Source organism: Podarcis vaucheri (genome assembly GCF_965113315.1).
Source record: "Podarcis vaucheri genome assembly, chromosome: 8".
Classification (NCBI taxonomy): domain Eukaryota; kingdom Metazoa; phylum Chordata; class Lepidosauria; order Squamata; family Lacertidae; genus Podarcis; species Podarcis vaucheri.
The window spans coordinates 94,408,579-94,435,591 of record NC_138766.1 but is presented as its reverse complement, the minus strand read 5'-3'; the positions used below and the strand labels follow the sequence as shown (position 1 = coordinate 94,435,591).

The 27,013-nt window shown below is 53.3% G+C and overlaps 1 protein-coding gene across 1 annotated transcript; it reads left to right on the top strand.

The window, feature by feature from the left end:
* The first annotated feature begins 2,004 nt into the window (after positions 1 to 2,004).
* SCRT1 (scratch family transcriptional repressor 1) lies at positions 2,005 to 8,122 on the top strand. Its single transcript, XM_082235887.1, has 3 exons — positions 2,005 to 2,984; positions 4,342 to 5,459; positions 7,292 to 8,122. Exons 2-3 carry the CDS (start codon positions 5,345 to 5,347, stop codon positions 8,113 to 8,115), a joined length of 939 nt encoding a protein of 312 aa, XP_082092013.1. The 5' UTR covers positions 2,005 to 2,984; positions 4,342 to 5,344; the 3' UTR covers positions 8,116 to 8,122.
* Positions 8,123 to 27,013: the final 18,891 nt, after the last annotated feature.

The window sequence follows — 27,013 nt, the reverse complement described above, 5'->3', positions numbered from 1 at the left end:
GGACTACTGCAATGCGCTCTACGTGGGGCTACCTTTGAAGGTGATCCAGAAACTGCAACTAATCCAGAATGCGGCAGCCAGACTGGGGACTGGGAGCGGCCACCGAGACCACATAACACTGGTCCTGAAAGATCTACATTGGCTCCCAGTACGTTTCTGAGCACAATTCAAAGTGTTGGTGTTGACCTTGAAAGCCCTAAACAGCCTCAGCTCAGTATACCTGAAGGAGCGTCTCCACCCCCATCGTTCTGCCCGGACACTGAGGTCCAGCGCCGAGGGCCTTCTGGCGGTTCCCTCACTGCGAGAAGCCAAGTTACAGGGAACCAGGCAGAGGGCCTTCTCGGTGGTGGCGCCCGCCCTGTGTAACGCCCTCCCACCAGATGTCAATGAGAACAACAACTACCAGACTTTTAGAAGACATCTGAAGGCAGCCCTGTTCAGGGAAGCTTTTAATGTTTAACAGACCACTGCATTTTGGTACTTTGTTGGAAGCCGCCCAGGGTGGCTGGGTCTCCCTAGATGGGTGGGGTATATGATGATGATGATGATGATGATGATGATGATGATGATGTAGTATCTTTGGCCTGGAGAAGTGAAGATTAATCAAGAAATGGCTGCATGGCTTCTCCTTCAGAAGATGAAGCAATGGCCTCTTCCCTGTTTCTCCAGAGGACAGGAAATTAGAGAGAGGCGGATTTCAGCAAAAGACTGGGAGAAACTTCAGAGCTGTTTGCAGGGCAAGAGACTTGCCTCAGGAGGGGCAGGAGTCTCTGCTACAGCTACGGAAGCGGAGGCTGGGCTGTCATCTGTGGGGTTGACAGAGGTACCTGCAGTGGACGCATCCCGTGGAAAACGTGGCAAGAGGGGAACTGCTCTTCTTTTAGGCTCTGGCCTGGCCGGAGAGTCAATTAGCATCCACGTTCAGCTGGCGGTTCCGCCGCCTGGAATGCAAGCCGACCAAGTCATGATGTCACCCACATTTGTAATTACCTGCTTCAGAATATGAATTGGCTAAATTTAGCGTTTCCAGCACCCACGCCTGAGTACATGGGGAAACTGCTGGCATTCTGCGACTAGTGCAGCGCACTAGAGCCGAGCAGCCTGCAACGGAAGACACCTGTCGTGCTTGGGAGCATATTTTGTACACACACAGGTTTATTGATGCATTTGCAGAAAACATTTTGCCGGGGTTTCTGCGCGCAGCACTACAACTCCCTCCATCCCTAGTCAACGGCCATGCTTGCTGGGGCTGACGGGAGCTGTAGTTCTTCGACATCTGGAGGGCCAAAGGTCCCCCACGCCAAACCGGAGTGCAGCTCCACTCGGAGGGCGGGTGGGCTGCCCTTCAGGACCACAATGTGGAGACGGGCAGATGGGACCCAGGGGAGCTCCGGCCGCACGAAGCTCGTTTTGCAGAAGCCCGGGGAAATGAAAGGGGCCTGCATGTTGTGCGGGGAGCATTCCTGGAGGTGGCACGCGTGAATGGGTTCCTTGCGTGGGTGTGGGGTGCGTGGGGAGAGGGTGCGTGGTGCCCTTTCCCTCCCGGGGCTCCGAAATGTCCTCGTCCAGCCGTGCCCCGAGCCCTGGGGCGGCGGGTGGGGGGCGAGGGTCCTCGGAGGACTGCCCAGGCAGGCAGGCGCCCCCCGTGGGCGCGGGGAGGCGGCGTTGGCGTGGCCTTTGTCACCTGGGCTTCCCTCTCTTCTCTTTCCTGCAGAAGTAAACAAATCTACACAGGGCAAGACAATAGCGAACAGGCTTGTTCCTAGATATTTGTTAATTAGGGACATATGTCTCCTGGAGGAATCATTGTGCAAAAGGGGGGACCTTCTGCTCGCCAGCCCCCCTCATTTGCATAAACCGAAGCCCATTGGCTTGGGGGCCGTGATGTCAGAGGGTGACTTGTAAACTTTGGGTGACTGGAGATTGTTAGCTTGGTTTGCAATTCCATCAGTCTGCCGGAGTAGAGAGGGAGGGCGGAAATTCAGAACAAAACCCGGGTCGGTGCGCGCTCTCTTGATCTCGCTCTCTCGCGAAGGGCCTGAGGTTCACAGCAGTCTTGTTAATTAGGATGCAGGGAAGGAGAGCAGCAGGAATCAAAGGCAGGGCCGCAGGGGAGCCGAGCAGAAACAAACGCAGCCCAGTGGTGCGTCTGGATGCCGGCGAGCGGCGGAGAAGACGCTTCTCGGGGCTGGGAAGGAGGTTTCGAGAGGGGATTCCAGACCTGAGGCCACAGCTCCGCTGGCTTGCCGGGAAGGGGTGATGAAAGGGCCTTTGCAAGGGAGAATAGCTGGCGCTGAGAGGGTTAGGCTGGGCCTTTTCATTCACTGTTGATTGCTTTGCAATCCAGATATGCCCCCCATCCCTTTTCGCGGGGCCTCGACCACGTTTCTTTTGCACAACACAAACTCTCTCCTTGCAGCTTGCACAGCACGAGACTTCTCTGGCATCAGATCCCACGCCAAAGGCCCATTCAGGGTAGAGGAGAAAGATGGACTGACTCAGGGAGCGAGGGGGGGATTAGTGGAGAAAGTTCTGAATTAAGGGTGTGGATGGCTTCACGGTGAAAGACGGTCCTGTCCGGGGAGGTCACCGCCAGCCCCCGCGCGGGCCCAGCCGCGGAGACCATCTCCAAGGAAGCTCAGCAAGACGCCTCGCTCCTCCCCTTGATTCTCACGCAGGGAAAGGTCCCCGTGGGTCGTGCACACATCCAGCGCCTCCTCCTCCTGCCACGCTCGCGGGCCATTGTGTGACACCGAGGCGGCGCCGGGACCACCGGTAGCGCCACCAAGAAAGGCGGAGCGGTTGGATGGACGGGTCTGGGCGCCTTCAGGGTTTGGGCTGTGGGGTGGGGAGAGCGGGGCGAGGGAGGGCTGCGAAAATAACCCCGTCCTCTATTTTGCGGCTCTTGTTTTCTAGCGCCAAGCCAACCACCAACTTTTTCTCTCCTGCTCTGCCACGTTGGCAACCCTTGGCACTGAAACGAGGTCGGTTCACACCCCATAGTGATTGAAACTCCTCTCCTGGGAGGTCGGGTTCAGATGAACCTACATATACTCAAACCCCACCTTGCTGCCTCTCAACTTGGCTACACTGTGTTCAGACGTGCGGGTCGTAGGAAACTCCCGAGTCCTCCCCGCAACCCCAATCAACTTATTGAACCCCGGTTTTCGCGTGGAAGCCAGAAGGGGACGGGTGCCAAACGGCTGGCCTTCAGTGGCCGAGACACTTGTTGCCTTCTTGCTATTGCAGGCTTCTCACTACCTCGTTATTCTGGGATGTAGGCAGAAGACGGGAGGGGGCGGTCTCCTTTCCCAGTTCTCCAGAATCCAGTACCTCAAGACTCTGCTCAGGTAGCATGTGACTCCTGCGTGCGAACTGGAAGCCCCTTGCAGAAGACTCCCCTTCGACTCTCTGCCAGAATATAGGCCCAAGAATCTTGACTACTGTCTACCCCCTTTTGCTGCCCCAGATCGAAGGAGCAGTACTTTATTTATTTATTGAGGGGAAGGCCTGGTGTACAACCTTGGAACTCAGTCCTGTGGCATGGGAACAAGTCGCAATGCCGTGCCCTTGAGCACGTGCAAAGTGTCTTTCCTCCGCTTCCAGCGTTTACATATCTGGGGCTGGGAGAAGATTTCCTCACTCAGGAAAAGGAAAGGCAGGGTTGCGTCTCAGCGCCTCACCTTTTAGCAAATGATGCCTCCCCACACGATTCGTGACACCCACGACACTCAGCCCCCCCTTTCTCTCACCAACCTCCTTCTACAAGGGGAACAAAAGGCCCGGCCTGCGTCCCCTTTCCCTCATTAAAAAGTGAGGGTGTCGCCCACAGGGCCCCACAGGTCTTCCTGACGCTCCCTCCAATAAATCACTGGCGGGGGGAGAAAGCGACACCCCTCCTTCCCTCCTCATTAGGTCTGATAGAGCCGGGTGGGGGGTGGGCTTGTGTTTCGCGGCCAAGCCAAGTTGCTTCTCTTGCAAGTTGCCAACGGGCTGCGAATGCTGGATATATATATATATTTTCCCCACCCGGGGCTGCGCCGAGCCTCCGACGTTGCCGCGGGAGCTGGATCCGCCTCCTCCGCGCACTTTCCGCGTCTAAACTTGCAAAGGAAAAACGATCAAGGGTCGAGGGTAGGAAAGGAAGGAAAGAGCGAAGAGTGGGAGGGGGTTTACGAAAAGGCAGGGCAGGAGGCGACTCACAACAGCGTCACTAAATCATTCTGTCTCAGCCCCGTTCCCGGGAGAGATTTCTTCCCTTTTTTTTTTTTTTTTGATGGATTAAATTAAGCGCTTCCATTTCCGTCCACCACCTGATCGCTGCATTATAAATCCGAACAGCTGATCCGCGAATCTTCAGAAATTCAGGAGCTTGCAACAAGAGGCTGCGGCAAGGAAGCCTGGGAGCTGTCCAGTGCTGAACAAGGAACCCCCCCCCCCAACCAGCGAGCAAGCAAGCGAGCAAGCAAGCGAGCCAGCGAGCGAGCCAAGCAAGCAATAACCGCCGCCGCCGCCGCCGCCGCCGCCGCCACCCCTCCCCGCCGCCATCGCAGCCCCGGAGCGGAACAACAATACGAATTACAGCACACACGCAACCCAGGCAGAAGCCGCAGCGCTGGAGAGGACCGAGGCGCAGGGGGCGGGCGGGCAGGAGAAGCCGAGCCCAGCAAGAGCGCAGCAGCCCGGGCTGGCGGGGCGGCGGTGAGGGCGCCTGGCGGCGGCGGCGGCGGCGGCGGAGAGCCCGGGCGAGCCAGCGAGGGAACGGGGAGCGAGGCGGCGGGGAGCGAGGCCGGCCCACCGGGAGGGAGCTGTCCAGGTGCCGAACTCGCCGGCCGCCTCTTATGAACCAGCGCGGCGTCGGTTGTAACCTCTCGAGCTCCTGGTGGGCTTGTGAGCCGCGCTGGAGCGCAAGCGAGAGGCCTGCCAAGGCGCAGCCTCGCCGCGCACAAAAGCAGCCGCCGCGGGAACAAGGACTGGCGCGGCGCAACCGCCCAGGCTGGAGACCTCCGCGGCGGGCAGCGCTCCATTCAGGGGTTTGGAACGAGCAAGCAAAAAATACCACGAAGCCATAGCGCGCCGCGATTGCCATTCTTGAGTCCTTTCGGGGTTTGCTTTTTTTATTCTTATTATTATATAAAAAAAAATCTGATTTTTCTCCCCCTCCGCAAATTTTATTTTTGTACGTTTTCCGTTCTTTCTTTTTTTTGTTGTTGTTCTTTTTCTTCGGCTGTCTCCTTCCCCTTCCTGCCCCCCTGCGCCCCTCCCGCATCTCCCCCACCTCTCATTTGAACCCATCGGCCGAAGCTGCGGGGGCTTCGTCACATTCCGGGAGAGTTCAGAAACCATGCCAAGATCTTTCCTGGTTAAAAAGGTCAAACTTGACGATTTCTCCTCGGCGGATCTCGAGAACTCCTACGGCAGGTCGCGGACAGACTTCAGCTCCCGGATCCATGACAAGGGTAAGGACGGGGGCGGGTGGGCAGAGGACCCTCACCCAGCAGTGGAGGGGAGGGGAGGGGGGAAGAGAAAGAGGAACGGGGCCCCCACCGAGACAGGGATTCGGGGGACTCGAGGCTGTGGCGGTGCGGAAGGGGGGGGCGGTCAGCGGTGCTCCAACCGTGCCAATGCGCAGCAGAAACTCTGGGCAGCAACAGCAGAGCCACCCGGGGGGGTGAGCGCTCTCACGGCACCGGGGGAGGCAGAGCGCCAGGGCTCAAGCGAGTCCCGGTATGCGGCGCCTTTCCTGGAATGCTTTTGCAGCCCCGGCGGCCGCGGCATCAGCGAAGGGCCCCATTGAGCGGGTCTCGCGCCCGGCTCGGCGCTGTGTTGACTGACTCGGCACATTTCGATGCAATCCAAACCCTGCTAAAATTAGACCTTGCAGGGACGGAGGCGGGTGGGCGAGCCTTTTCCATGATGGGGCAAGGGCGCGCGGGCGCGGGGGGGGGGACGGGTGGAGAGAGAGGGGAGGGGGGGAGAGGAGGAGGAAGAGGAGCCCCATTGGATTGCAGTTCCTTGTGAGAGAGGCCCTTTTGTCTCGCGCTCAAGTTCAAGGGCAACCGAACCCCCTCTCCCCCCCCCACGCATCCCAAGAGTCTTTCCCCGGGGGAGGGCCCTTCAGCGGGACTCCGCATAATCTTCCTGTCTATGCGTGGCTCCAAACGAGGGGATGTTTCTCCCCCTCCGGCTGGGGCTTCCTGGTGACCCCCGCTTTCCCCCCCCCTCCCCGCTTTTGTTCCGGGCAATCCGTCTGCAGCGTGTTGCATAATCGCCGGAATTCTGCTGAAGTGGTTCGAGAGGGAGGAAAGGGGGGGAGGGGGGAACTAGCCTCCCCCTCCGCAACCCCCCCCTCCCCGCGCGCCTTTCTCCTTTGGTCTCCTGCAGAGCGCTGACCTTGAGAGAGAGGAGAGGATCGCGGGTGGGGTGGGGGGAGGGGAATGGAGATAAAGAGGATGCCCCTCTCCTCCCCGCACATCTCTCTCTCCCCCCCCCTCCTCAATTCCTGCCAGGCAGTTATCTGGCCGAGGCAGCCGCAGGTGAAAGGCCGGGAAATGGCCCGGAATGATGGAGAGGAAGATGTGGGGAAGGAGGTTCATCAAGCGCCGCGGAGATTAGCATGACAGAGGAGCCGCTTGGCGGGGGGGAGCGGGGGGGGAGAGGGAGGGAGGGGGCTCCTCCGGGCTCCAGCTTGTTGCATCTATTAACTAGAGAGCTCTCGAGCCGAGCTCCCGAGCCCATCAATTATGGACTCATCAGAGTCGCCCGGCTGGGCTCGCTCTGCTCCGGCCTGGGAGACTCGCTGCTGAACCCACGCCGCTCTCTCTCTTCCGCCCTCCCTCCCTGGCCTTCCTCCTGCCCCCCTCTTCCTCCTCCTCCCGTCTTCTGTACCCATCTTGTCCCTTCTTTGCGTGTCACTCTCTTCCCCCCCTCCCGCCCCCAAACCCATCTCTCTTTCTCCATGTGTGTCCTTTCCAATTCTCCCCACGGCCACCCCCCACTGCTTTCCCCCTCGCAACTCATCCCTTACACTCCCCCCTTCAAAACCTCACGTGGACCCCTCCCTCGCCCCCAATTCATTCCCCCCCCCTAATTTCTCTTTTGCTCTCCACCTCTCCCTCCGTACCCCTCGGAAAACCTTCTCTCTCCCGTTCCCCTCGACTCGCGCCTTTCCCCCTGGAACCTCCCCCCCACGGCCCCCTCTCCCCCCAACTCATTCCCCCTTCCTCTCCTGCTCCGTCCCCTTCTCCCCCACCCCCCTGTGCCCCCCTTCCCCTTCCCCACCCCTCCTCAGGAGGCTACATCAGCGAGTACATCTCCCCGTCGTCGGTGTACGAGGGCGAGAGCGACGGCGGGCTCAAGGTCCCTTCGCCGACGGGCGTCATCTACCCCGGCAGCCACGGCGACTACGGCGCGCCCGACTCGGACCCGCCGGACAGCCCCCACTCGGAGTTGGCCGGCGGCTACATCAACGGCGACGCGGCGGTGAGCGAGGGCTACGCCGTCGATGCCTTCTTCATCACCGACGGCCGCTCGCGCCGCAAGGCGGCGGTGGTGGGCGGCGGCGGGGCGGCGGGCTCCCGACTGGGCCAGGCTCCGCAGCAGTCCGGCCCGCAGGGCGGCCCTCCTCTTGCTCCGCAGCAGCAGCAGCAGCAGCAGCGGCACACGTGCAGCGAGTGCGGCAAGACGTACGCCACGTCGTCCAACCTGAGCCGCCACAAGCAGACGCACCGCAGCCTGGACAGCAAGATGGCCAAGAAGTGTCCCACGTGCGGGAAGGTGTACGTGTCCATGCCGGCCATGGCCATGCACCTCCTGACGCACGACCTCAAGCACAAGTGCGACGTGTGCGGCAAGGCCTTCAGCCGGCCCTGGCTGCTGCAGGGCCACATGCGCTCGCACACGGGCGAGAAGCCCTTCGGCTGCGCCCACTGCGGCAAGGCCTTCGCCGACCGCTCCAACCTGCGCGCCCACATGCAGACTCACTCCGCCTTCAAGCACTTCAAGTGCAAACGCTGCAACAAGACCTTCGCCCTCAAGTCCTACCTGAACAAGCACTACGAGTCCGCCTGCTTCAAGGGCGCCGTCCCGCCCCCGCTCAGCCCCCTCGACGCCTGAACCCGCGCGCGGCGCCCTCTCCCGCCCCTGCGCCCCCGGGAGGGGAGAGGCCACGCTGAGGGTCCCCTCCTCCCGCGCCCTTGCCCGCCCTCCCTGTCTCTTCCTCCTCCTCCGGGCTTTCCGAAAGGGTCGACTTCGCCTTGCGAAACCGCGAAGCCAGATTCGCGAAACCCCCGCAGCCAAGGGCCGCGCAAGGGTCCGCCTGGAAAGGTAAAAGAAACAAACAACAACAAGCCAAGCGCACCCCCCGCCATCTCCACACTCCTGCTCTTCCCGCAAAGTATAATAAGCCTAATAAGCATAATAACAATAATGATGATTATGAATTATTCATTAATGAATTACGTCAGGCGAACGATTCTCTTTTTACGATTTCATTTGCGAGACGGTTTTTCTCTCTTCCTTTTTCCCCCTCTTTTCTTTTCCAAAAAGTGTCAATCTCTATTTTCCTAAGTGTTTGCTTTGCTATATATTTATTTGACGGGTCTTTTTAAAAATTATTTATTTGAAAGAAAGGAAAATGCAGAAGTATATATTTAACTTGGAAACTTTCTTATTTATTTATTTATTTATTTATTTATTTATTTATTTATGCGTTTGTTTATTTATGCATTTATTTATTCGAGGGGGGAGTGCCTCCTCCCTTAAGACTTTTACGTTTGCACTTTTTCGAATTTTCGGTTGTTGAGACGAGCCAACTCTTTTGCACCACTGTTGACTTCCAATCTGTTCGTTTGTTGCCAAGACTACTTTACTATGCCAAAGTCTACGTCACTTTTTGAAGGGGGAGGGAACGAGGAAACAAACACGAGGAAAAAGGACTGGCCTTTTTTTCCTTTACTTCTTGCTTTCTTTCTTTTTGTTGAGGGTGGGTGGGGCGGGGTGGGGCGGGATGTTGTTGCCATCCTTTCTAACACAGGATTTTTTGCATGCAAGAACAAAAAAAATGTATTTAAAAATCTATGCCAATTTGATGATGCTTTTTTAAATTATTATTATTATTATGGATTTTCATTTGTAAAACAATTTTACGTCACTTTTTTCTTTGCCAAACTTTTAGATAATAATAATAATAGTCTATTTGAGGGCAATATTCTCCTACTGAACTAATAGAAGCAATAATTAACGTAATGCATGTTATTTTTAAGACAATAGTATTACTGAGGAATCAGGTACATTTTAATCCAATATTCTTAATAGCAACGGATATCAGGGACTTTGCCAATGTAGTAAGATAGAGTTAATACGGCGAATCTTCCTTCTCTTCTCTTCTAATGAATGCACACTGCCTGCCTTCTTCGACTTACTTCCGAGTAGCTTAGTCACCTCTCTAGGCTTGTAGCGCTTGCCTTGCCAGGAGACCTACGAGCAATTAACCCCCTCCCTCCCTTTTTTCTAGCGAACCTCCGGAGGACCGTCCACGGTGGCTTTTCAGAGTCCCTTTCTGCACACACTCCCGACCCGTTTCCAGGCGCTGAGTTTCTGGAAGGGCTGCGGGGAGGGGTCAAAGGTGCAGTTACACCTGGTGTACCTGCACCTGCCCGGGGGAGGGTGGCTTCACGCCCACCTTGAGAACCCCGGACCCTCCATCCAGGGCCAGCCCCAGTGTATTTACCTGCCTTCAACAGGTGTGTCCTTCGACGGGGAGGTATCTGGCGCTCACACCTGTGGGATGGCGCGCCTCAGAGCCCCGTCCCCCTTCCTGCACATTGAGGCCCGGGCTCCATCCCACCCGCTCCTAGACTTCAGATATAGCCTTCTAACGTCATTCATGCGGGAAGGATCCTGTCCCATCCACGCCATCGCCTCCTCGCTCCTGCATTGCAGCTGATTGGGCTAGACGAAGAAGAGGAGTTTGGATTTGATATCCCGCTTTATCACTACCTGAAGGAGTCTCAAAGTGGCTAACATTCTCCTTTCCCTTCCTCCCCCACAACAAACACTCTGTGAGGTGAGTGGGGCTGAGAGGCTTCAGAGAAGTGTGACTGGCCCAAGGTCACCCAGCAGCTGCAGGTGGAGGAGCGGGGAAGCGAACCCGGTTCACCAGATTACGAGTCCACCGCTCTAACCACTACACCACTACACCCCTGGGGTCCCATCATCCCTCTCAACTGTTCTCCGATTCTTAGGCAAGTCAGGCAAGCCACGTAGACGGTCCTCCTCCTTTACCTATAAGGCACCTTCCTCCCCCCTTTTAGGTCTTTCCATTTTATGAATAACTTAAGAGAAATAAACAGCACAAAAGAATTAAAAAAAAAACAACCTTAATAGAATTCAGGTAGAAGGAAACTTGTATTAGCTAGGACCTCCTGTTTTTGTACTTAAGATAATTAATAATGCTACTAGAACGAAGACTTCTGACGCTAAGACTGCTAACTATTGCTCCCTCCGCTAATACCGATTTCAAAAGGGGATCGACTCTGACGACTGTATATAGCAAGGAGCTTTGTAAATACCGTTTGGAAATTTACATGAATTTTTACAAGCTGTAAAGAATTCTAAGCCTGTTTGTGGAGAGAGAGAGAGAAAAAAAGAGAAACTTTTCCCTAGGAGAAAAGACATAATAATACTAAATGCAGACAAATAATAATGACGAGAATAATAATGATTTTGAGCCAGTATTTGAATGATGTACCAGTAAAGCACAATTAGCACAACGGTGTCCTGGAGCACTTCACGATAATAATATTATTATTAATAATAATAAAAGAGAGAAGAAAATCTTGCAATAGATCCTTTGTATGTCCTCGATTTCTTTCCGCCTTTCTCCAAACTGTGGTCAAGGCGCGCGCGGAAGGAGGCCGGTCCTTTGGAAGTAACGTGCGCCCCGCGAGGCTGATTCACACGAATCCGGGTCCTCAGACCCTTTGATCTCCCCGCCTCCCCCCTTTCGAAGACGAGAGCTGTTGTCTGTCGGGGCTGGAAAGGAAAGCGCAGGCGGGAGCCTCTGCCCGCGGGCGCTTGCTTAGGGAAGAAGCGGGTGCTCTCTGCACATGCCTCGGGGCATCTTCTTTTTTGTAACCCCAGGCGCTCGCTAGCCACGCCGATGGAAGAGCGCCCCGCTTTGTATTCAAAAAGTCCCAGGTTCCGTCACCAGCAATATATCCAGGCAGGTCTTGGGAAGACTGGGCCGTGCAAATAATAAGACATGAAGAGCCCTTCGAGAGTGCACCGGACTACTCTCCGGCCTCGGAGGCTTTTAAGCCAAGGCTGGGTGGCCATCCGTCTTGAATGCTTTGGTTGGGATTCCTGCCTTGCAGCGGGTTGGACTAGATGACCCTCAGGGTCCCTTCCAACTCTTAATAATAATAATAAATTTTATTTATACCCCGCCCTCCCCAGCCAAGACCGGGCTCAGGGCGGCTGATAACTGATATAAAAACAAATTGATTGAAATACAACTTTAAAAACAAGGTTAAAAAACAACATTAAAACGCAGCCTCATTTCAATGGAAACTCAGATCAAAAACTTTTCGGGGGATGAAAAGGTCAAGCCTTCACCAAGGCGAACTCTTCAATTCTAAGGTTCTATACTACTGAGACAGATGAATCATAGAATCATAGAATCCTAGAGTTGGAAGAGACCCCAAGGGCCATCGAGTCCAACCCCCTGCCAAGCAGGAAACGCCATCAGAGCACTCCTGACATATGGTTGTCAAGCCTCTGCTTAAAGACCTCCAAAGTAGGAGACTCCATGAGCCAACGGTCTGGCTCAGTATACTAACTGCAGCTTCCTTCCGATGTTCTTTTGCGTACAAGTTTCGGAGGGGGGAGGGAGAGAGAGAGAGAGAGGGGGGGGAGAGAGGGAGAGACCCCACTCCGAATCCCCCAGCCACGGTCAAGTCCGACCGACTCGTGCAGTAGGAAGTCTTCCTGAGCAGCTGAGAAGGAGGACGGGCTGTGCGTTCTCGCCTGTTGCTCCTTTGTCGCCCCCCGCCAATAAAGGGGGTCTTCGCCCCCTCCCTGCTAATTGCAGGCAGCTCCCGGCAGCCGAGCTCAGCCACGGCTTCCCGGGCGTCCGAAGGGGGCATCTGAGCCGCTTCCCCGGTTTGCATGCGGATCACGTCGTGGCTCGCTCCCCCCTCCTCTGATTAAAGGCATCGGGGAGGAGGGACAAAGGGAGGGAACCGCCGCCTTTCATCCTAGTTAACCCGGAGCACAGAAGCAATTTCCCCCAAGACGGGCGGGCAGGGGGAGGGGAGAGGCAGGCCGGGCCCGACGCAGCAGCAGCGCTCCCCCCACCCCCAACTCCAGCCCCCTGGAGGAGACACGCCAGCCGGCAGCTGGGCGGGGGAGGGGGGGAGCGCTCAGGCTGGCCCGCAACCCCTTGGCTGCCGGGGGAGGGGGCGGCGAGGGGTCGCCTCTGCTCCTGACATCCCTCTCTCCAAGTATCCGGAGAAACTGTTGGGAAAGGATTCTTCCACCAAGCAGTGATCGAGGTTCATTTCCCATCTGCGAGTGACTTCTGCTTGTTCTCCTTTCCATTTTTGGACCGCTTGACTCTTCAGCCCTTTCCAGACGCAGCAGTGACCGTCCCGGGGAGACCCTCCCCTTTCCCTCCACGTGTGCACAGAGTCAAGGAGCCTTCATGTGATCTGGCCTCCACGTGTTCTGAAATCCCTGTCCGGAGGCTCCTCCAGCCATGAGTCATTCACAATTAAGGAAAACTAGGACCCTTCCTCTCTGAACATACAGAGCAGATGTCTGGAGGGAGAGAGCCCCGAGGGAGGGAGGGATCCAGCCCACAAACTTCTGCGTGATCTGGAACCCTCTTTGTTGTTGTTTAGTCATTTAGTCGTGTCCGACTCTCGTGACCCCCTGGACCTGAGCACACCAGGCCCTCCTGTCTTCCACTGCCTCCCTCATGCTGGTAGCTTCGAGCAGTGGCGTAGCGTGGGTTGTCAGCACCCGGGGCAAGGTAAGTAATTTGCGCCCCCTAACCCGTGGATTTGCGCCCCCTAACCCTAACCCCCAGATGTTGCGCCCGGTGCGGCTGGCCCCCCTGCACCCCCCACGCTACGCCACTGGCTTCGAGAACACTGTCCCACCATCTCGTCCTCTGTCGTCCCCTTCTCCTTGTGCCCTCCATCTTTCCCAACATCAGGGTCTTTTCCAGGGAGTCTTCTCTTCTCAGGAGGTGGCCCAGGCCAAAGGTCCACTTTGTCCAGCATTCTGTTCTGACATGGCCACCCAGAGGTTTCTCCTGGGAAGCTCACAAGAAGGACATGAGCACAAGAGATCTTACTGAAGGTGTGATAGTTTCTGGGCCCAAGCCAAAGTGCCGCTTTTGACCTGTAAATCCTTAAATGGCTCAGGACCGCAATACCCGAAGGACTGCCTCTCCCGCTATGATCCAGCCCAGAGGCCCTTCTTCATGTGCCTTCTCCACGGGAGGTCCGGTGGGTGGTAACACAAGGTCGGGACTTTTCTGTGGTGGCCCCCCTGTTTGTGGAACAATCTCCCCAGGGAGGCTTGCCTGGCACTTTCATTACATATCTTTAGACACCAGGAGAAAGTGTTTCTTTATAACCAGGCCCTAGTCTGATTAACATTCTACGGCCTTTTAAATGTGTTAGTGGGAGGGAGGAGTTATTTGTTTGTTTTTGTTTTATTACATATTTTGAGTTCTCATTCTGTATTTTTATGTTGCATACCACTCTGTGATCTTTGGATGAAGGGTGGTATACAAATATAATAATCAATAACGAAAATAACAAATGGTTCAGGGTCCTTAACAGAAGAAGGGATTCTGAAAACTCCAAAAGGACCTTTCCAAACAGAATGAATGGAAAGTAAAAGGGCAAATACAATTCAGTGTGAACAAGTTTAAAGTGATGCATGTCACTTTAAACATCTGAATTTCACAAACCGTATACACTCATGGGGTATGACCTGGCAGTGACAGACCAGGAAAGAGACCTTGGGGTCACAGTGGACAGGTCTGTGAAGATGTTGACCCAGTGTGCGTCAGCTGTGGAAAAGGCAAATTCCATGCTAGGGATCACTAGGAATGGAACTGCCAATATCACAATAATGCTTGTTGTTTTTGTCCATGGAGTTTTCTTGGCAGGGATACTGGAGCGGCTTGCCGGTTCCTCCTCCAGGTGGATCACGTTTGGTCAAAACTCTCCACTATGACCTGTCCATCTTGGGTGGCCCTGCAAAGCATAGCTCATAGCTTCTCTGAGTTATTCAAGCCCCTTTGCCACGGCAAGGCAGTGATCCATGAATCCATTCCATATTTGGAATACTGTACAGCTCCAGTCACCTTCCTCCAGAAAGGCTATTGTAAAATTAGAAAAGGGCAAACAAAATTATCAAGATGGAGCAACTCCTTTATGAGGGAAGGACTTTGGGACTTTTGGCAAGAAAAAGGTGACATGGTTGAAGGTTTTCAAATAATAGATGACGTGGGAAAAGTGGGCAGAGAAAAGTTTTCCTCCCTCTCTCTTAACACAAGATCTCATGGACAGCCAATGAAAGTAAGCACTGGAAGATTCGAGACAAATAATAGGACTTCTTTACGCAGCGCATTGTTAAACTTGTTCCTGCAGGAGGCAAGGATGGCCACTAACCTAAAGGTAAAGGTAAAGGGACTCCTGACCATTAGGTCCAGTCGTGGCCGACTCTGGGGTTGCGGTGCTCATCTCGCTTTATTGGCCGAGGGAGCTGGCGTACAGCTTCCGGGTCGTGTGGCCAGCATGACTAAGCCGCTTCTGGAGAACCAGAGCAGTGCACGGAAACGTCGTTTACCTTCCCGCAGGAGCGGTACCTATTTATCTACTTGCACTTTGCTTTCATAGAATCATAGAATCATAGAATCATAGAATCATAGAGTTGGAAGAGACCACAAGGGCCATCGAGTCCAACCCCCTGCCAAGCAGGAAACACCATCAGAGCACTCCTGACATGTGGTTGTCAAGCCTCTGCTTAAAGACCTCCAAAGTAGGAGACTCCACCACACTCCTTGGCAGCAAATTCCAACTGCTAGGTTGACAGGAGCAGGGACCAAGCAATGGGAGCTCACCCCGTCATGGGGATTCGAACCACTGACTTTCTGATCAGCAAGTTCTAGGCTCTGTGGTTTAACCCACAGCGCCCCCCCTAGATAGCTTTAAAAGAGGATTGGACAAACTCCGGGGAAGGCTATTGCAGGTTCCCTGAAAAGCTGGCTCTGCTCTGCTTCCACAGCTGGTTTCCCAATAGAGGCACATCTGGTTGGTCACTGTGAGAACTGGACTAGACGGGCCATTGGCCTGATCCAGCAGCTTCTTCTTAACATCTGGAAGGCATGAGGCTGGGGGAAGCTGCCCTAGACATCTGTTTGACATTAAGGTGCAGCAAGGACCTTCGTCACCGTGGAGGAAAACATCTCATGAAACTCGAGGCTTCTTAAGCACAACTGCCTAAATACTCCAGGTGTATCCAGGTGCCTTCCTTTTGAAAAGGGGTCTGAAGCAGAGGGGCCAGCTATGCACCCACACGGAGATTGTGGTCCCTTCACTCCCTGCCTGGTGTTGCTATAAAAGAGCCCTGCAATAGGTTCTGGCTGGAAAGGGACCCACCTGAAAACCAGAGAGTCCGCCCTTTCACCTGCATCCCACTACATTACAGGACTTCTCCAGGGATCCTGTTCCCCTCCTCTGGTCAAGCAAGCTGGAAGGTCCCACAGGAACAAAGAAAGAAGCTGCCCTCTGCTTGGTCAGACCACAGGTCCATCTCGCTCATGATTGTCGACACTGACTGACAGCAGCTCCCCAGGAATCTCTTCCAGCCCTCCGAGGAAATGCCACGGGAGATGGAACACGGGACCGTCTGTAGGAAAAGCAGGAGCTCTGCCACTGAGGTTTAGCCCTTTTTGGTCACCTCTGCGTTACAACTAGCAGAGTTTGTGTGGGAATGTGGTGGATGGTAGGAGAGGATATATTGATTAAATATTATCCTTCCTCACTCGCACTAGTGAGTCAATAGCAGAGTACATTCCACAGTATATTAAAGGAAGCTAGTTGGTAGATTCATTTGAATCTCTTTACTTAAGCAACCCAATATGGCCTGTCCAGATTGGGTTTGATCCTGGCACATCCCCTTTGTTCCCTCTTAATAAGAATAAAGACACAGCAGTCTTCTCTTTGAAATAATGATAAGAAGTTTACTTCCATTCAGTTCACAGTAGGTTCCCTGAAGGCAGGCTTTTAGCTTGTAGTTACAGAAATGAGAGTGGGTTCACCCCATGTAGGGATATGAGCCCATGTGCTGCTGGCTGAGAAGCAGCAGACAGCAAGAGACATCAAGAGATCATTGTGGGAATGTTCTGGGGTGCAGGAGAGGATATATTGACTAATTATATCCTTATCCAACTTGTGCTAACAAGTTCCCAAAATATCAGCAGACTTTATAGACATTCCCCTTTAAGTTCGCAATGGTAACGTGTGCACAGGTTCGCTAGAACCTCTCTAATAATTACTCTGGTAATTTCCCCTTTTCTCCCTCTTAAAATACAAGACACAACACAGTCTTTATAAAAGAGTTTACTCACGTTCTGTTCACAATATGATCCCGGAAGGCAGGCAGGCTTAAAAAGTTACATACATTTAGAATCTATCTTGTAGCAAGATAGTCCTTATCTCCTCTCTTGGCTGGGAGCCAAGAGAGCATCCTTAGATGTTTCCTCATCGAAGAAAAATGGCAGAGAGAGAGAGGTGGCTGCCTGCCCTGTGCTTTTGTCATCACCTGCACAGGTGAGGCCACACCCACCTCTGGTCACATGCGGAGGAAGTCCGTCCCCAGGAAGTTTACCTGCTTGCTGGACAGACATCCCTCCCCATGTTCTAACATGTACACTCTAGGAATGTTGTCATTGACTGCTCCTGTGTTTACATCCCACAATCATGGCATCAAAGAGGGAGATGGCTGCATGACTGGCCCTTTTGTGGGGTCTCCTAGGGTCAAACCCATCTACCTGGTCACATGCAGGGGAAGGATGCTCCAGACCAGGTGTGACAGGAAGTCCTCCTGGCTGGAGTAACGTGGGCAAACAGGAAGTGTTGTAGTTGACTGCTTATGTAACATCCCAGCACTACAACTAGCAGAGTTTGCCCCCCCCACACCCTTCCACTAATGATCGGAAGGTCCTAAGCCCCCTGGGATGGTCTCTTGTGGAAAGAGGGTGAAGAACATCAGAAGATCTTGGCTGTTATACCTGGCCAAAGCTCCATCTAGTCCAGCATCATCTCACACCTGGTTGTCCACAGGTGGCTTGACTAGGTGGGCCTGATGCAACAGCCAGGTTCTTCTGATGCTATGAACCCTCTTGAAATTAACCCCCCCCCCGCTGGGTGGATTATTTCAGTGGGGCTTGCAGAGAACTTCTGACTCAGGGGACTGTGCCCCATGCATGGGTGAGGTTTGCCTGCCTGCCTCCTGCTCTGCCATCCTCCAGCCCAGGGCACATTCTAGCAGGGATGGGGTTTGCCCAGGAGAACATCCTGCTGGACTGTATCTCATCGATCAAATCCATCTCCCACCAATTCAGCCTCCCCAATCCATGCGCAGCGGAGGAGGCGGTTGTGGCTGCAGAGGGAGGGGCCATCTTCTGATTTTACTCTCGTGGCAAAACGTCCTGGGCCAGCCCTGCACACATCTGAAGTCTAAATTCTGCATAAACTTGGGAGAGGAATTGATTTGTAATGCTCCTGGCTCATACGAAGCCTGGAGAAGATGTGGCAATGCGGAGCCTCCATCGAGGGCACTGCTGGGCACTGGACAGACTTGGAGATGAGGCTCACAGCAGAGATTTGCTGTTGGGCAAAGGCTGGAGGTGGCTGGGCTGCTTGCGGGATGGCTGCGTGTGGTGCAAAGTGCACTGCTGAAATGTGTGCTTGCACTAAAAGCAGTTAAGGCAAAAGATTTGGGCCTTGGAACTTGCCCCATGCTTTGGGGTTTGCCCTTCCCTCGCAATGTCCTTGCACTCCAAGAAGGATGACGGCCCCAAAGTTAATATACCCAAGGAGGCAATCTTGACTTCCTGTGCTTGGGCTACGTTAGTTCCTTCCTCACCAGAGGAAATGCCAGTCAAAGTGTATGTCCCTGAAGGCCACACCTGTGGGATGTGAGCCATGAGAGGCAGTCAAGTACAACATTCCTTGTAATGCTAGAGAAGACATGCGAGGGGGTGTTTGGTCCAGCCAGTCAAAATTTCCTGTTCCTCCTGGCTGGAGCATCCTTCCTTTTGCATGTGACTAGAGGTGGGTGTGGCCTTACCTGTCCAGGTAACAAAAGGACGAGTCACGCAGCACCCTTCCCTCTTTTTGACTTCCTTCTTCGTTTGACCAGCTTTTAGCTAGGACTGCTCTGCTAGCTCTCAGCTAGCAGAAGCACTGGGAATATTCCCCCATATGGTGTATATCCACATGTACATATTTGTAACTAAGTCTGCCTTCAAGAATCCAGCTGTGAACTGATGAGAGTAGACTTCTTTTATTGACTTTGAATAAGATTGTGGAGTCTTTATTCTTTTAAGAGGGATTCAAGGGAACTTACCAAGAATGTACAATTCAATCTGAGACAGACGCAATTGTATAATAGTGAGAGGCTCACACGAGACTGCAACCAGCTATCTGCTGTGCGTGTAAAAAGGGGGAATGTAACTCTGCTAAGTTAAGAAATTTGCTAGCACAAGTTAGGAAGGATATTAATAAACAATATATCCTCTCCTGCCTCCCTGAACATTCCCACAAAACCAAATTCCTCGGTGAGGGGCTGTAGCTCCATGAGAGGACATTTTCTTGGTAAGCAGAAGGTCCCACATGCAACCCCCAGGGCATCTCCAAGAAGGGCTGGGAGAGACCCCAGCACTGGGACTCTGTGGAGAGTTGCTGCCCATCGGTGTTTCTCAAACTTGGGTCCTCCAGCTGTTGTTGGCCTACAACTCCCATCATCCCTGAGCACTGGTCCTGCTAGCTAGGGATGATGGGAGTTGTAGGCCTACAACAGCTGGGGACCCAACTAGAGGGACCAGTAGTATCCTGGCTCACTACAATGCAGCTGCCTATGCCAGATGGTCCTGCCTGGTTTCACTCTGTTGGAGCTGCTGCGATGTGTATTGGGGCAAAAGTGAGAGAGGTGTGTGTGTGTGTTTGTGGTACAACCTGAGTGACAGTGGAAATTTTCAGGAGGGCAGGAAGGAGAACCAAAGGACACTCTCTGCGTTGGAGAAGGGAGCGGTTAGGTTTGTGGTGAGGACTGGGGTGGCAGGAGAGGGAGTGGTGTATTTTCACTTGGGGACCCAGGGAGGGGGCTCTATCCTAGAGGATGCAAAGAAAACTGAAACTTGTGAAATGGCCACCTAATTTAGTGTGCACACACATTACTCCTTTAAAGCACATTTGCCTCCTCAAAGAATTCTGGGCAGTGAAGTTCATTCAGGGTTGGTGGGAATCATAACTGTGAGGGGTAAACTACAGTATCCAGAATTCTTTGAGGGAAACAATGGACTTCGAATGTGCTTTAAATATCAGTTTGAAGGGAGAGGGGAACGGTTAATCATTAATATTATCCTAGTTTCCCTGTCCAAACAGCTGCAGCCACCGGCTGTGGTTTTCTGTTTCTGTCCTCTTCCTTTTGCAGGAAGCTCTCCACAGATGAGCTATAGCTGTGTTTGAACTGTTGGACCTGCATACGAGGTTTCTCTCTTTTCTTCTAGGTATGGAGCTGGCGTTCTCAGCATTCCCTGGGGAGGAGAGGCCTGGCTGGTTAAGAAGCCCTGAGAGGAGCTTGTTTCCCCCAAACCAGGGCTGTCCAGAAGTTTTGGACTACAACTCCCATCAGCCCCAGGGGCTGACAGGAAGGGCAGTTCAAGACAGATGAGCTCCAGGTGGGAGAAAGGCTGCTCTATCAGGGAAGTGAAAGCTCAGGGTGTGTGTGTGTGTGGATTCACCTGCAAAAGTCTCAAAGGCGATGGGCAGTTAGCTGTCCTGAGCATCTTCAAATGCTTATCATACCATGAGAGATGTAAAGGTTCAAAACATTAGCTGAGGATGCCAGAAAACAGTAGAATCACAGAGATGGAAGGTACGGCAGGGGTCATCAAGTCCAACTTCCTGCAATGCAGGAGTCATACCAAAAGCTCCTGTGAAGGACAGCCCATGACTTTCCAAGGTCACTGAATTTTGGAGCTGGAAGCCCAAGGGTTGACTTGTCCAAGCCCCTGCAATGCAGGAATGGCAGCTCAAGAATCCCTGACTGGGAAGAAGCCAGCCAAATGCAAATCCTCCAGCAGTGTGAAATGTGCAAAACCCAAGCAGGCTCCCTCTTCACAAGCGACGTTTGGAGAAAGGATTGGCAGAGCTGCGGGCAGCATGGATTAGAAAACAGAGAGAGAGAAAGAGGTTTCCTGGTTCTGCTTTGCACCCCGCATCGCAGGACTTCTTCACGTGAGAGTCTTGCTCTCAAAGCCTGCAAACGAGGAGGAACTCTACGTGTGCGAGGGGAGAGGGAACAAGTTGTGCAAAGGGAGAGAGAGGAAGCGCCTTCCTGCCACCTAATCTTCTGGCACCGGATCAAAGGCGAAGTGCATTGCGGGGCTTGTTCCTCCTGAACGGGCTGCATCCCTAGACCCCCAAGTCGGGCCCGCAGATGCGCCGATGGCAGAGACCTGAGCCGTGCATTTATCGGGGAGCATGGCCCCCCTGGTTCTCCTTGCCTGCCGCCCCCTTGGAGGCTTCCTCCCTCTGCTGAGCGCGTCCCTCGCCTGCACTCGGGCTGCAGCGTCGGCAGCAGCAGCAAAGGCGCGTCTCCGCAGCGGCGCAGCGTCCGCACATCCCCGCGCCGTCCAGGCAAGAAGCTGAAGGTTGCAGTTCTTCGGTGCAAGGTTTTTTTTGGGGGGTGGGGAGTGCGGTGAGAGGCGATCACCTTGGCTCTGGTTCCCAAGTGGAAGATGGCGAGGGGCCAGCTGGGAAAAGGGGTCCCCAGCCCCCTTCCAACCCGGAGAAGGGGCTGCAGGATGCGCAAGGCGGAGGATGCGGGCAGAGGAGTCTTCCGTGCGCGGCCCCCCTCTCCCCCCCCAGCCGGCCTACAGCTTTGCTGAGTCACACTCCGGGTTGCAGAGGGGTCAGCTTAGGCCAGCCCGCAAAAATTGGGGGGGGAGGGGAGCGGGGGAGGTCGCCCTGGGACTGGGCGGGACAGGATCAGGGAAGTAGCCAATCAGCGAAGAGGGATTCCCTCCCTCCCCCTCTCCCCCCCCCCACCGCTGGAAGGTTGCCTGCCCAGCACTGCAGGGCAGACACTTCTGGGGCGCAGCACGGCGAGGCTGCGCGCAAGACCCGGCGCGGCGGATCCCAGCTGCACGGAAGGGACGGAGAGGAGAGTAGGAGCCCGAGCAAGTGGTGGGGGGTGGGCGATGCGCGCCTGTCACGTGCTCAGCGGTCCCCCCGCAAAGACTACGTCCCCCAGCATGCTTTGCGGCTCTGAAGAGGGCTGGCGGCTCCCTGAGTCATCTGCGCCCGTGGTTGCGCGGATCCTCCCTTGCAAAGCGCGCAGACGCAGGGAGGACGGCGCTCTAGCGCAGGGATTTTTATTTTGCAGAGGTGGGGGAGAAGATCCGGTAGGAGGCGCTCTTCTGTCCCAGTCTGTTCCTCCCCCCCCCCCAGCGATGTCCCAGAATTTGGGTCGGGGGCGCTGAGCGCTGCTCCCCACTTCTCCCGCCGAGCGCGCCCTGCGCAGAGTTGAACGCCCTTCCGCAGCCTCAGATCCACATCCATGGGGCGCTAGACGTACTCGGAGGAACATAAGCAATGGGGGGGGGGCGGTGCGGTGGGGAGCTGGGAAGCGAGATAAGCGATTGACAAGGTCCTCTGCCCCGAACACCTTACAAAAAGCCGAGAAGCGGAGGGAGCCCACTCCCTTCAGAGGCCCGAAAACCGGCCGCCTCTTTGATGCTGATTGCATCTGCCTCGGGGCTGAGCCCTGGGATGATATAGAGGTTCCGGGGGGCCGAGGAGAGCGCATCCATCCAGCCCCGCCAGTCAAGTTCGCGAGTCTCCCCCCCCTCCCTGCAACGGAGGGGGTTGGCGCGGGGAGAGGAGGGACTCCGGAGCGCTATTTCAGCACTTTCTCCTGCAATCGATTTAACAAACCCTGAAGCACATCCTGTTCTTTCGGCAGCCTCTCTCTCCCCGCCTCCCCCCCCCCCCGCTATTTCCCTCCAGTGGATCCAGCTGCATCCCTGGACCCCCACCCCCTGTCCACTGGGGTGGGTGTTGCAAGGAGGCCGAGCTTCTCTTGCAAGGGGGCCGACGAGAGGTCCAAGAGTCCGCCCCCACCGGGCCAGGGCAGGGCTGGAAGCGGCTCCGGCGTCTTTCCTCCGCCTCCGCAGGGCTGAGATTTAGCCGCCGCCTGGGCTCCGGCAACCGGGCAGACCGAGTGGCACAATTTGGCACTAGGGGGCGCTGGCGCGGCGAGGACGTGGAAGGCGCCCTGTCGGTGCTATGGGGGTCCGGTAGAGGGCGCCCCGCCGTCGGAGTCACTGTCCGACCCCCGCCTCCAGGGGGCGCAGTCTTGCAGAAAACAGAGGGCTATCTTTGAAGGGCAATTAAAACCCTGGCGGGTTGGGCAGGTGAGAAAACAAACACGACATTTATTAATTAAATTTCTACTTCCCTCCCGAAGGAAATCCGGAGCCGAAAGCAAGCTGTTAAAAAACGCAATTAAAATGAAATAAAAAGATATTTGAAACGTCAATAACATCTAAGACCCTTTTTAAAAAAAAATAGTGACATATCCTCACCTCTATCAGCGTTCAGGCGGCCAGCAACAGGCTCTTCCAGCTCTTCCTGATTTTATTGTCATATTGCTTGCTTCTTTGATATTGCGGATTTTATTGCTTCAGTATTTTTTTAATGGAATATAATTGCAGCCAATAAAATGAATAAATAAAATAAAACAGCAGAGGTTAAAGACATGCAACCACAAGGGGAAGGAAATAAAACAAATATGTCTGGGGTTTGTTTATTTATTTATTAATTAAAGACCTTTGCCTTGCCTGGGGATAAAAAGATATCAAGGCAGTTCCACATGAGCCTCACCAGTAAGAGAATTATGGCATGGGGGGTGTCCCTTCACTGGGCAGCCCCTTCTCCCAGTGAGTCACGTGACCCAGAAGTCACAGAAGGAAACCTGACATGAATGGTAAGTCCCGGCAAGGAGCCAATGTTGCTGCTTTAAGGCAGCCTTCACTAACCTGATGCCCTCCAGACATTTTGGAGCTGGGGCTGATGGGAGTTGTAGTCCAAAACATCAGGCTGGTGGAGGCTGACTTGAGCACTGTCCAAGGGCACCCCTGAAAGTTGGCCCTGGTTTGGAGCTAGGCCGCCATGAAGTGACGTTTTTGAGAAGCCTTCAGAGGCTGCCGTGATTAGAATACACAGCAGTCGCCTCATCTGGAAGCTTCCAGCTGCAAGCTAAGTCACTTGAGCTCCCGGTGACAGAGAAGGGGGTCTACCAGCCCCCACCCCACCCCCATGACCTGCCTGATCCTTTAGGGTAGAGAGGAGCACAATCCTATCGGGAAGAGGCTGAATGTTCACAAACAGCTGGGCTACCCAACTGCAGCTCCGTCTTGCTAGAACCGAGCTTCCTATGATTAGCCCTCACCCAGCCTTTCCCACTTGGGAGGCTCTGTGAGAGCAGAGCAGAATGATCTCCTCCGTCTGTCCTGAGCTGCTGCTGACCCCAAATGTACCAAGGGGGGCACAAAGGAAGCAGACGAAGGACTCAGATGGAGGAGCTGTCCCCTGGAGCCAGTGCTGACCTCATTGGAGGCTGAATCGGCCGTCCTTTAGACAAGTTGCGTAGAGTCTACAGCCGCCGCTGCCAAACCAACATCCCAGGCCTCAGTCTGTAAGGATTTTCATGATGTTAACGGAGAAATCCAAGGGCTCCCTTGGACAAAAAACAAGGACACCAGCCAGGAATACCAGAGCAAAAGAGCAGCCAGGAGGCTTGGTCTTTATTGAAGACTGTTGCGACAGGACTCCCACCTGCCACAAGGTGAAACAAGATGGAAGCCCTGAATAAGAGAGAACCCAAACTTTTATTAGCTGCTAATCCCCATGTTACACCCCCCCAAACTACATCACTCATACATCACGGTTACATCATGAAAGGGGAGGTCTGGTGGCAGGAATCTGAGCATCCTGGACCCTGCCCCATGGTTCCCCTTGCCCTCCACCAAACACCCATCAAGTGTCACAAAAGAGATCTTTACATTTCCCTGTTTCCCAGCCAAATTAATCCCACCCTTTTGTCTCCATCTGGGTTTGTTATTTCTGGAATGGTACCTGTCTGGCCCTCAGGTATCAGGAGGCCAGGGATTATCACTCAGGCAGAGGGGCTGCTGAGGAGCTGAGCTCACATGTCTATAGGAATTTCTGAAGTTTTCCCAGTCAGCCAGTACACAGATACATTGATCAGTGAATTCTTACATTTGGTATCGTGTAGCAAAGGCCCTTTGAATAGATAGGAAGAAACTGTGATGAAGTGTTTTGTGGGGACAAATCACAAAAGTCACAAAAGTGATTGTGCTGGTTTTGGTAGTGGGCTGCATGTGCATGAGATCTGCTGGAGGGGCAACCCCCCCCCTATACATAAATTCCTGCAACAATGAGAATTCTGCAAAAGGACCTACACATGCCTTGCATGTGCTACGATGGCACATCTTTTCAACTTTGCTTCGGAATAAGAAAACGATGGTGGTTCAGTATCCTGCCACATGAAGCTGGTCCATACACTTTTTTCCCATTTGCACCGTTCAACACAACCAAGGCACATTTTGTTCTCAGATCAGCCTGGGATCTTTCAATGGAACTGATGGGCAGGAAGGCCTTCACCGGACTGCACACGGAGCTGAGCATCGCAAGATGTGGGGGTGGCTGCTAGTTTTAAACGGATTTTAAAAGGGGATTAGCCACATGAATGAAGAGGAGGCTCTCCATGGCTGCTCTCCCCGTTACTGGGGATCGGCAGCAGGAGAAAGGCTTCAGGGCCTCCATGACCCGCTGGTGGACTTCCCATAAGAGGCACCTGGCTGACCTGCGTTGGAAGCTGGAGGCTGGGCTCCATGCCAAGTTTTTGGTCTGACGCAGCTGCAGGGCCCCAGTGAGGTTCTATTCTTATGTCCATGGGCAACGCTTGGCCTGTGTGGGAATGTTCAGGGATGCAGGAGAGGATATATTGCTTGATTATAGCCTTTCCAACTTGTGTGAACAAGTTCACAATTTAGCAGAGTAACATTTCCCTTTTTAAACTCACAGCAGATGCATTTGCTCAGGCTCGCTGAAGCCTCTATAATAACTGTTCTGGTATTTTCCTCTTATTCCCTCATAAAAGATAAGACATGACACAGTCTTCTATAAAAGTATAAAAAGAGTTTACTCACTCACATTCTGTTCACAATTGGATCCCAAAAGGCAGACTTAGCTTAGAAAAGTAACATACACCTAAAAACTATCTCATAAGGTGACAGCCCCTTTGTCCTCTCTTGACTGGAGGCCAAGAGAGCATCTTTGGCTAAGCAGATGTTGCTTCTTGGATGCATGTAATCAAAGAGAGAGAGATGGCTGCCCTGCCCTGTGCTTTTGTCGTTACCTGCACAGGTGAGGCCACGCCCACCTCTAGTCACATGCAAAGGAAGTTTGTCCCAGCCCAGAAGGAAACAGGAGGTTTACCTACTGGCTGGACAAACATTCTTCCCCATGTGTAAACATGTTCACTCTAGGAATGTTGTACTTGACTGCTCTTGTGTTTCACATCCCACACTATGGAAGGTCATATATCCATGGACTCCAGACTCAGGCGCTGTTAACTGTTCTAGTTTCCTGAGGTCCTCTCAAAAGCCTCCAGTGATGCAGACTTCTCCTCCTCCTCTTCCTCACCTTCTTTGCATGGCTGATTCAAATGCATCCAGCCTCTTTGGGAGCTCGCAAGCATCTGCAGCCAGTATCGTAATCATGGCCTGTCAATCCGAGAAAACCTTTGGTCATTTGCAAGAATAAGGTGTGTAATAATTTAGCAGCCCTTCCTGCCCAAAGGCCATTCCTGAAGGCTATGCATTGTTGTGTTTTTAAATTTTTTAAAATTTATTTTATTTTCTCAAAACTAGTATCCATTATCATTGCTAAACATACATTTCCCAATTTCCCCCCTCCCTGTTGACTTCCCTCAACTACCATTTCTGGTTTATTACATCAGATGATACATTCTGCTGTTTATATACAATATTACGTTGTCACATTGTTGTTCTCAGTAAATAAAATTGTAAATGTTTTTTAAATCCCACCAGCGAGACCATTTCACGTAGTTTGCCCATTAACTTTGTTAACTCTGCATAGTTCATCAACTTTTCTTGCCATTGTGCTTTTGATGGTACTTCTTCCAATTTTGAGCTATTAAGATTCTTGCCACTGTTGTGGCATGCATGAATAATGTCCTTTCCCCCCCCCCCAACAGCTCTTGTCCTAAAATCAGAAAGCTTCTGATTTTTTGACAAATGTTATTTTAAACATTTTTTTCCAATTCATTGTATATCATTTCCCAATTTTTAAAAATAATCTTACAATCCCACCCCTGAAGGCTATGAATTGTTATTAGTTTTAAATAATCTGCTCCCTGCCAGTTTATCATCGAACCACAAGGCTGCTTGTTTATTCATTATTCAATTTATATGCTTATTTATTTATTTATTCAATGTATATGCAGCATAATATCCAAGATCCCTCAGTGGTGTACAACATTAGAACCATAATTTACCAGTACATAGCATAGCATAGTTTGTTGTTGTTGTTTAGTCGTTTAGTCGTGTCCGCCTCTTCCTGACCCCATGGACCAGAGCACGCCAGGCACTCCT

Coding starts and splice junctions, on each gene's coding strand:
- SCRT1 (XM_082235887.1), top strand. CDS start 5,345: ATGCCAAGATCTTTCCTGGTTAAAAAGGTCAAACTTGACGATTTCTCC. Junction 5,460..7,291: donor CTCCCGGATCCATGACAAGG/GTAAGGACGGGG, acceptor ACCCCTCCTCAG/GAGGCTACATCAGCGAGTAC.